Source organism: Typha latifolia, chromosome 12 (genome assembly GCF_019914945.1).
Source record: "Typha latifolia isolate L0001 chromosome 12, TyphaL0001v2, whole genome shotgun sequence".
Lineage (NCBI taxonomy): Eukaryota > Viridiplantae > Streptophyta > Magnoliopsida > Poales > Typhaceae > Typha > Typha latifolia.
The window spans coordinates 5,311,390-5,322,089 of NC_133097.1; the positions used below are offsets into that span (position 1 = coordinate 5,311,390).

General features: G+C 35.5%; 1 protein-coding gene and 1 long non-coding RNA gene across 2 annotated transcripts; one reads left to right on the top strand and one right to left on the bottom strand.

Moving 5' to 3' along the window:
- The first annotated feature begins 993 nt into the window (after window positions 1-993).
- On the top strand, window positions 994-6,923 carry LOC140799364 (uncharacterized). Its single transcript, XM_073153673.1, has 7 exons — window positions 994-1,490; window positions 2,003-2,260; window positions 2,489-2,767; window positions 2,862-2,912; window positions 5,625-5,835; window positions 6,034-6,372; window positions 6,471-6,923. Exons 1-7 carry the CDS (start codon window positions 1,023-1,025, stop codon window positions 6,581-6,583), a joined length of 1,719 nt encoding a protein of 572 aa, XP_073009774.1. The 5' UTR covers window positions 994-1,022; the 3' UTR covers window positions 6,584-6,923.
- A 250-nt stretch (window positions 6,924-7,173) lies between these two features.
- On the bottom strand, window positions 7,174-10,333 carry LOC140799365 (uncharacterized). The gene is made up of 5 exons (XR_012110988.1): window positions 10,174-10,333; window positions 9,098-9,250; window positions 8,601-8,771; window positions 8,308-8,518; window positions 7,174-8,194 (listed from the first exon to the last, which is right to left on the bottom strand). It is a non-coding gene; the product is annotated as an uncharacterized lncRNA (long non-coding RNA).
- Window positions 10,334-10,700: the final 367 nt, after the last annotated feature.

Below are 10,700 nucleotides of genomic sequence, written 5' to 3' on the forward strand. Positions count from 1 at the left end.
TAAAGCATTGTAACTTTATGCTAATTATATTTAACAAAGATATGAGAAATATATATATATATATATATATATATATATATATATATTAAAATAGCGCTATGAATCCTCGCAATAAACTGTGATTAGAAATGCAGAAAATAAAAAAAGAAATCAATAGCTCCTTTAAATTTTCTAATTTCTCTCGTATAAAACGCTACAAGAACTTTTTATTATTTTTATCTAAAAATAAAATATTGAATTTATTAGCGTTATGTGAACCGAATAAATAAAACAGATATATTTTAGTATTAAGTTTGATGTACGATCTATTTTAGTAAATAAAATTAAGGTGAGGGCTAATTTGGTCAAAAACCAAAAAAATTCTGACTCAGGCCACCCTAACCATCCCACTAGGCCTCTATATATTCCATTTTGGGCATAACGTCAAATGCCTACAATAAATATGTTGGCGGACGAATCAGGACAGCTAGACTTGCACCGAAATCTTTCCTCCCCGCTGATTCGAGCCATTTTTCGCTTTATTTATTAGGGAATTTTACACTTCACACCCTATTTTCTTATTCACACCTTGTATTTAAAATTTTATAATTTGACCCTTATATTTTTCTTATAATTCTAATTTAACACTTTTGTTAATTTAAATGGTACCGCTAAAAGAATATTCTGTTTCTTAAGAGAAGAGGCACTAAGGAGAAGCGAGAAAAAATAATAATAAGAGTATTTTAATAATTTAATTAATTAGTTAAAATAATATTAAAATATTAAATAAGAATTATAAATAAAAAAGTGTCGGTTACAAAATCGTCCAAAATAGGTGTGAATTATAAAATAAGAAAAATATAATTAGTGATTTGAAAATTAACTTTCTTTTTAATTTCAATTTTCACGTGCCGAATAGTTTTCCATTTTAAGGTTGGTGAGTTATTTGGGTAGTTATAACTCTGAAAGTTGACGCGTTATATAAAAATAGATTCAGCTTTTACTACCCAAAGATCCCCCACGGAAACTTGTCTACCCTCACGATGCCGGTGATCAACTCCGCCTTCCATCCTCCTCCCTTCCTCTCCTTCGACGACGACGACGACAACGATTTCGGAGACTTCGAGTTCGCCTCGAATCCCCTCCAGTCTCGATCCAAACCCCAGGAAGACGACAACTGGGGGGAGTTCGTCTCTAGCCCAGTCGCTCCGAAGTGGGAGAAGCCGAAGGGAGCGATACCTCTCTCGATCTTTGGCGAAGAGGAGGTAGAAGAGGAAGAGCCGCGAGATCTCGTGCCTCCGTCTCTTGCAGGAGGTGGGATCTCTTCTACCCCTTCTTTGGGCACGGCGGGTGGTAATGGCGGGATTGGATCTGGGGGTCTTAGGGATCTGATCGTTAACCTTTACGACGAGGCAAGTTCTTCTACTGATGCTGGTGGTGGAATGAATAATGATTTCGATGATGATTCTTGGGAATTTAAGGATGCGTTCTCGCCGACTGCGGAAAATAAGGTAATCTTTCTCGGTGATTTGATTCGTTGGGTTGACCTTTCTGTGGTTCATCATGTTAATTTCGTATGATTTATTGAAGCTGATGAAGGAAATAATGCATCTTGCGATCGATGTTGAATTGTTGCTGATTTGCGCACCTTATCTTTTCATCCTATTCTCTAATCTTTCTACGAAATTTGATAGTTCACGCTTGTTGGTTTCCGTGCTTGCACTTTTAATGGGGGTTATTTTGTTCTTTTTGTTAATAATATGAGGGATTTTCGCATGTATACCCCTCTGAGACATTCATTTATATTTCTACATCTCTATATTCAATATTACGTTTATACCTCTCCATATAATTTGAGATGAGTATCGGGAATTCAGGGATGTGTTGATTCATTTTGCAAAATTTTATAGGTAGCATCTTTTGGTTGTTTTGTTAATAATTTGATGTCAAATTGATTACTCGCAGTTTTTTTCCGTTTTCTTTCCTTTTTTTCTTAATTTTATCATATGCCTTTTCTTTGAAGGTCATTGGCAACGGGTTGGATCATAAAGCTGCTGATGAGAAGGATCTTGTTGATGTAAATGGCAATAATGAGGCCTTGAATGGGTTGAACTTTTATTTGCTTGCTGCTCCTCGTAATGATACAGCCTCTGAAACTTCTGAGCTAAAACCTGTTGGTAATGATAATGGATTGCATCTCATTCTCGAGAATAGGGATGGAAGTGCAGAGGAAGAGAGCTGGGATTTCAAGGATGCCTTCTCACCTACTGCAGGCAATAAGGTGACATTGATTTTGGGTTATACTATCCTCTGATATTTTTATCAGGTTATGATATGGCTAATTTTATATGAGGTATCTGATAAATTTGATATTTCATGTTGTAATTTCTATTGGTATCCATGCTTGCATTTATAATGCTGCTCTTGTTTTATTGATAATCATGATGTCAGATTGGTATCTTAGCAGTTGATTTCTTTTTCACTTTCTCAATGTTCCCTTGTTTTGAAGGTTGTTGGCAATGGTTTGGTGCATGAAGCTACTAAGAAGCAAGGTCATGTTCAAGTAAATGGTCAACATGAGGGAATCCTAAATGGGTCGAACTTTCTCTCCATGTCTGCTCCTCATAATGATATGATCTCTGACACATATCAGCAAGGACACGTCACTACTGAAAATGGACTGCATCCCAATTTTGAGAATTGGGTCAGAAATGTGGAGGATGAGAACTGGGGATTCAAGGATGCATTCTCAGAAAATGGAGTCATAATGACGTCTCAGGGACTACAGGTGATCTTTTAACTTGTTCCTTGAGTTAGCATAGGCTTTTCTTACCATTCACATTCTGAAAGATGCATTTCTGTTTTTTTGCAATGAAGAACAGAAGACCTCAGACACTAAAGCCGAACTGCTCACACCCTCCACTGGAATTCAGGTTGGTTAGTTATTGATAAGCATTAATAGAGTGATGACTATCATACAAAATGCAGATCCCTTTGGTCTATACTTTATGTGCTATTTCCGTCATTATGTACGCTGCACTTTTATGATTTAAATAGACTACTGCCCTTATGAACTTGTATCACCATTACTACTTTGATTTAAAAATTAATGGGAAATGTGTGTACTGTTACATCTTACAAATTATGAAATTTAGATGACCGATGAGGTTTTTAGTTTTATGTTGCAAAGAAGAATAATGAAATGAAGAAAGGAATGAAGTTCAACTCAGTAAGAAAAGGTGGGACATCAAGAAAAGAGGTTTAAATGCATGGATGGCCGTGCCGGCGGCATACCGGCACATGGCACGAGGGGTGCCACACGGCATCCCTCCTAATAGTTCTACCGCTCACCGTCGAGCTACCCATTGCCAATCGCCGTTGCCGTTGCCCGAGCACGTCGGGTGCCCTAGTGGCGACGGCAAGTGAGCGGTGAGCGGCGGTCGGCAACGACAAAGGTGAGTATCTCTTTTTTTTTTTTCTTCTCCTCTTACGGCACGGCCATCGTTGTTTAAATGATCAATGAAATGAATAATATCATGGCTTTATCCTGATTAGCTAACTGCCTTTGGCATCTTTGCCATATTCTAGTATATAGGTTGGCATGAAATTCAAACTTGTTGCAAATATAGCTAGGTTTGCAAATTTTTAATGGTTTAGTATGGTTCTCGGTAGAAATGCATGAACTTACCTTTATATATATATATAGTTTTAACTATATATTTTTTTTGGCGGTTCATTTTTGAACCACCATGATTTCTGGGAATCTATCTAAGCATGCATCTAGCTCTTGGGTGTTAGGTGGCAATTGGTCCCTTGTTCGCCTGTCTGCCATTTGCATTTTTAGAACCTTGCTCGGTAGAGAATACTTCTAGATGATGGGGCTTGCTAGAGTTTCATAAAGGTAAGGATAAAAAAGAACTGCAGGATGTAATCATGAAAGTGATGCTACACAGTCTCTATAATCAGCAAACTGTTTTATATTGGTGTAGAGATTTTGCCAACATTGTCTAACGTGTCTATTAGCAAGATTGGTAGATCATGTTACAAAGAAGATGTTTACTAATGCCATAAATTCGTACCTAGAGATTTCCTACCATTCAATGAGCATGCACATTGTTACATCTATTATTAACAAGCAAGTTAAGGTGACCTGGTGTGACATTTTAACTTGCTAATCAGATGACTGTTGCACTTCCAAAGGGCTGGAAGGATTCTTGTCTATTAGCTCTGCTAGACATTGTGTTTCCTTGATTTGATAGTAATGTGAGTAATAATTTATTGGATATTGCGTCTCCTTGTAGATATCCTTTGCTGGCAGAGGTGTGATTTAATGACAACTAAGACATGCTTTATTGTAATAATATTATTAAGCCGTACCAACTATTCTTTACCTGACCTTTTATAGAAGTTACTTTTCTTTCTGCAATTTTCCTGGTGAGATTTTGTTTTCATGATGTTGGTCTGCAATATTAAATCCAGTTATCCACCATCACCAGATAGGTGTTATTGGAGATTGTCTTCACAATATTTCAAAATTCTAAGCCAGTCATCATCAATGATGTGTTAATCACTGTTAAAACTCTTTGAACATTAGACCATTCAATATGCATTCAAAGATTGAAATTTTGATTTGAATTTACAAAGAAAGGTGATAACAAGCTAAAGAGCTAAATAGACTTAAATCCATAGGACACCATAGAAAACTAACATGCAGGAAAAGCTGTTATATATATATATATATATATATATATATATATATCTTTTGAATTGAGTCTCAAATTATAGGAAAACACTTCATTCTCATGAGAAATCATCTTTTCTCCAATTGTCTAGATCACGAATTTGGGCCAACTTCTTACAAGTTGAGAGACATCAACCTTGTGGTTTCTTCTTCTGTTGTGTTACAAGTTAATCTTCCTCTTGAGTTATGTGGAACATTTGGCAATTTATTTTTTCGTGTGGAGAGCATCTTCACAGTAGTATTTCATCAGAAACATGACACCCTGTTGTAGAATTGGGACAGTTGACCCTCACCTCAACTTTAAGGATGGAATTCTTTAGAATGTGGAATGTGATCTGCAAAATGTCATACTTCCGAACTTAAGAGCTTATGTGTCAAGCAATGCAAACTCAATATCTTCAATTATCCTTGTGAGAACTTGGTATGACTTCTTGGTGCACACGAAAAGTTACTGTTTTCAGTTATAGGCGTTTAGACCTTGTAGATCACATACAGCGAACTAGGCTGGATTTCCCAATCTTCTGCATGAAACTATGAAAGTGTGGATTTTCATTCACTCATATGTGAGGTATAACCATAAGAATTTTGTTTGAAGAAGGGGTTATTTTTAGTTCAAGTGCTCTATTTGAGTGAATTAAAGTGAACTTCTGTGGAATTGGTTTTTGAAAGGCTGTCATAATTCTTGAATTAAGCAACCTGTGCAAAACACTTAGCAAATATCTCAGTTTTGTCTACTTAAAATTGTGCGACACAGCAATTTTCTGATGTGAGCTTGTTGTCGGCATGGAGAAAGAAAGTGGACAAGCTTGGCTCCTCACTCAAGTGGCATTGGATAGAACACTTTATTTTTCTACGACAAGCTCGATGTTAATGTAGTATCTAAGATCTAACTTGTGTAGTGCAGGTGGAAAGTTTTTCAAGTTCATCAGTTGAACCTTTTGAACACACCACATCAGTACTACATATCAGGGAATTAGTATCCAAAGAGGAACAGCATGCTTATGTTGCTGCATGGTCCAGTATGGTTTTGGCCTGTGCTGAAGAGTTGCAGCATGGTGCAATGATTTGGACAGAATCAATTCGTGTGAACGCATCTTCACAAATATTATCTCGAGGTACATCATTGAATTATCTGAATTTTAGTTATTCGAAGTTCCAAACACAACTTCTGGATAATTGCCTTAACTGAAGGTGGAAAATACTTTTCATGGCCTAGTTGTATTAATGTATAATTGTATATTTGTCCTATCAATTTTCTGCATCTTGCAGGGGAAGATATTCTTGACATCCTAACATTTCTGTATGCCCTGCAGGGGAGCAATATTTTCTTGCCCTTGGGGAGATTTACAGAGTTGCTGAAATTTTACGAGTCTCATCGGAACTCTTTAAACCTTGGGTACTATCAGATCATGGGAAATGGAATGAAATGCAAACTTGTTTTAAAAAATGTGCTGAAGTATGGGCCATTGGTCTGGAGATAGCTCTTAAAAGGATTTGCAGTAGTGATGCTGAACATAAAGCTCCAGCTAAAGTGCTTCTTGGATCAATCAAGATGATTCATGAACTTGACATTGATCATCTTCAAAGCCATGTCTTTGTTGACGAGAAGATATTCTGCAGAATATCCCTGCTGCCTATGCCAGTTTTGCCAGGTACTCTCAGAACATATAATTTAGTAACGTTTAGTTTCACAATATTGTTCTTATATATCCCTTCAATGGTTAACTAATTTCTTAGTCACTTTAAGCAGACATGAAATTTGTGGTTTGGAACGGAGAACATTATTGTGTAAAGCTTGCCAACTTCTGGTCCAACCGGATATCTCATGAACCTCCTCAGTTGCCTTGGACACATCATGGTTAGTTTTCAAGAGGACAGAAGCAGTTCCTTTTAATATCTAGAGTATGATTCTTTTTTGGATAGTATGGTCTTTTGGCTAATTTAGGCTAAAACACCGAGGAGATGTTCCAATTTGAAGGCATCAGCACCTATCTGGAGCTATCCATCTTAAGTGCATTGTTGAGGTCTAGGAAATGCTCAAGTTTACAGCAGGCTATTAATCCGCTTTTGCTGATTCATTGTCTATGTCATTTGTTTGTAAATAACTAATTTTTTACTTGTGTAAAACACTGTATAAACTATCCATTTGTTGGACATTGATTTTGACACGAAATGCATGTCAAAAATCCAGGCTAGCAACTTATGTTTGTTCTGAGTGTTATCTGGAGGGAAGTAATAAGTATTTACAATGATGGTTTCTTATTTTTAGTTATATTAAAAGGGATTATTATTATTATTTACCAATGACCTTTTTATTTTATTTTATATAATGACCCTTCAATTTTAGTTTTTGGTATATAAAAATCTTCAAATGGAAGAGATCAAGTGAGGTATTTTTGATCTAAAAATAAAGCAATCCAACCACTAAAAATATCTTCTTTTGGTCAAGCATATATAATTGTGTAACTTTAGGACAAAAGAAGGAAAGGAAACTGAAAGCCAAAATGTTTTGGCCATTTACAATGTTAACATTCGAGATGAACTTTGCTTCTCTTCATGACGTAGACAGCAGATACAACTAGAATATAATCTAAACAAAATTTTCCTTCATGTTGAAGGAGACAACTCAACTTTTAAGTTCATTATTCTAGTATCCAGGCACCAACACTTGTAACTAGAAACAGACATTTCAAGTAGATCATCAGTTGACATCTTCTCCAGTTCTTTCGTTCTTGTGGGGTCAAAACTATTTATTTTGTTCATATAATCGGTCTCATTGCTTGTTCTTGAAGGCGAAGATCTATCCTCCTGGTGTATCTGAGATCACATTCTTTTGTAAAGCCTCAGTGCTGCAACGCAATCTTCAGAAGGGTCATGAACACCCGTTCGGATCTCATATACCTGGAAAAATTTTAAAAGGATACCATCAAAGAGCTTCCACACTCAAGTTTGCCACATGGGGATTTTCCTTGATATCCCTATTGAGAACATTCAATCTGCCAGGAAACAGAGTATCATATAATGGAGAAACTACAGACCTTCAGGTAAATAAATCTGCTCCAATATGAAGGAAAATAGCATCAACAACAAGATACTATTATATTGCTCCAATATAGTAAACAAGCAAGAAAAAAAAAAAAAATTTAAATATTATTTCTCATGTCTCATGCTTGTACACTTACTAGTTCCATGGATACTATGCAGATAGGATCTATATCTATTGATACAGTAGAGAGGGAGGGAGGGAGATATAAGATAACTTAATGTTAGATTGGTACAATGATAAAAGTTAGAAGGTATCTTTTTTGCAAAACATAGATAGAAAGAAGTATTTCTTGTTGCAAACAATTGATGCTGGTTGTTAAAGGAAAAACTATTGTGAATGTCACTTGCCCCAAATATGTCCCAGTTAGGTACTTGAGAGAATAACTGATCAGATTTGTTCTCATCAATGGACGGTACTTTGCTGTATTCCTGTGTATAGAACAAAGAATTAAGATACAGAGTTACAGGCAAAATCATATCGTCTCCTATAAATTCAACATTTCTTCAGTGATAGTGATTTATTAAGAATATTGTCAGTTAACCTGATCAAGTGCTTGGGATAATCCATTTTCAGACAATCTAGATCATGACATAAATCATGGCCAACAAGAATTCTGGCTTTTCCACCTTCCAGGCGAGCCCTCCATAGTGATTCTCCATTGTACAATATCTTCTCAACTTTCTTTCTTTGTTACTTCCATCAGAGGCGTGGCATCTACCAAATGATCTTCTATTATACCAGTTAGTTCATATCTGGACAGTTGAGATCCGAATTTTATCTAAGAATCATAATAAATGTACCCAATGCTATTTATTCGTTTAATACTATGTATACCTGTAATTGGTGACAGGGAGGAGAGGCTTCACATAAGAATGCAAGATTACTTCTTCATTTTCATCAATTAAGCACACGCGTGCATAAAGATCAAGGGAAGTCCATAGCAATCACTTGAGTAAATTGGTCATTATCAATATCCATACTCAAGTTGGATATTTCTGTTTCAGGCTGCACATATTTGTTCACAAAAACTCCATCACGATTAATGGCATAATAACATACCGGAAATAACATCAGCTGAGCAAATATTTTTGCACATTGCCCTTTTAGTAGAGGACCCAAAAAATGATGCCAATAAACCAGCCAAATAATGACAGACATAAATGATGTTAGATATGCATGCATAATTCTAGTTACAAGAAACTTACTCTCACTATGTTCTTTGGAGTTGAAGGTTTAAAATCTAGACTCTTCACTGGATAGAATATCTATTATCCAGATACATTAAATTGGATACACCAAATTATAGCTACGAAATGGCATCGAATTAGTACCTGTAAGATGTTCCCCCCACTGACTCTAATAACTTGCAATGCTTTTTGCACACCCCACATTTGGGGTCATGAAACGAGTGATGTGATATTCTCATATGATCAATAAGATGTTCCTTTTTCTTGTATTGCTTGTAGCATGCTGAGCATTTGTGCCTGCTGACAGTTTAGAATTTCTAAGAAACTATATGGACAAGGACTGTTTCAATACCAAGAAAAAGAAGAAACTCATATACAACTTTGTCAAGAAATAAAGTAGGAACTGAAACTTATGCACTACAGGATATTGGATTTGGACTTCGAGATAAAGGAGTTATATAACAGATCACTGCTTTGTATATAACTCATTAGAGAAGTATACATGAATGAAATACTAGATAATGGAGAAGTAGGAAAAAAAATGTAAACAGAAGTAAAGTACAAAGTATGACCTGAAGTAATTAACAAATCCAAGTCACAAATTGCATAAAAACTAGATATTTCAATCTAAGGAGAAATAAAATCAAAGCCTGCATAAACATCATGCCAATGTAATAATAAATACCATTGACTGAGATATATTATAATTAGTATAAGAGTAGATAGCAACCAATTACTCATAATTAAACATTCTATGTATTTTCTTCTTCAGAATTCAAAATATCAGTTATAGTTTGGGGTGGCTTAAGACATTTCCAAAAGCCCATAACAAATTCTTCAAAGGATTACATATATCACTCAAACTACTCCACTAATGTTTTCAGAATTCTCTTGTTTAATCCCATTAGAAACAAATAATGGACTAGAAAAATCTTTCCCTTTGTTTGCAATGGAATTAGTACACAGATTAATTCATACATATATACTAACCGAACATCTTAAAATGTCCAGCCATATGATTAGATCATTAAACAGTTAGCCGTTAACCAACCAAGAAATAACCATTAGATACATGTGATTGAGAAGAAAAATTACGTATTTTCAAAATTAAGTACAAATTCCAGATTCGAACTAAGAGTTAAATCTCGCAATGCCATCTGAGAAGATTTTCTGAGAGTAAAATGTGCTGCAATTTTATATTCCTAGCATTAATGAGGCACCTCTGCGAACCCTCGCCGCACCGAGCATCGACTGGCATCATCTTTGCAGAGCTCTTTCTCTCACTCCCAAGAACCCTAAACCCTAAAAATAGAAAGAATTCTCTAGTCCCATCGGCAATATAAGATATCCGATTCGATAATCAAGAGTAACTTGACCCGATAATCCCACTAAATTCTGCATTTGGGTCTAACGAGTTTCATGTTTGCAAACTGTTTCCTCCTTTAGATCCATTTTATTTATTAAACGTTATGTGTTTATTATAGCTTTCTTTTTTATGATTATTTTTTTCCTACAGAAAGTTCATTACGAAACAATGATCCAAATTACCTCTGCTCGTTACGGTAGGAATAACAACTATACAAGTATCACAAAATTTTATCATTCAGTAGTTTGAGAGTTTGTATAGAAGTTACTGTAAATACTATTATCCCCCATAACCTCACATCATCTAAGATATAGAGATAAAAAAAAGTGGAAAGTATTATATTTCCACACAACAACCTAAAAACTAAATTCATGCCTCCGC

Bases quoted from the DNA above. Each gene is read 5' to 3' on its own strand.
- LOC140799364 (XM_073153673.1), top strand. From the start codon at position 1,023: ATGCCGGTGATCAACTCCGCCTTCCATCCTCCTCCCTTCCTCTCCTTC. The intron at 2,768-2,861 runs GTGATCTTTTAA...AATGAAGAACAG, and splicing joins TGACGTCTCAGGGACTACAG to AAGACCTCAGACACTAAAGC. The intron at 6,373-6,470 runs GTACTCTCAGAA...CACTTTAAGCAG, and splicing joins GCCTATGCCAGTTTTGCCAG to ACATGAAATTTGTGGTTTGG.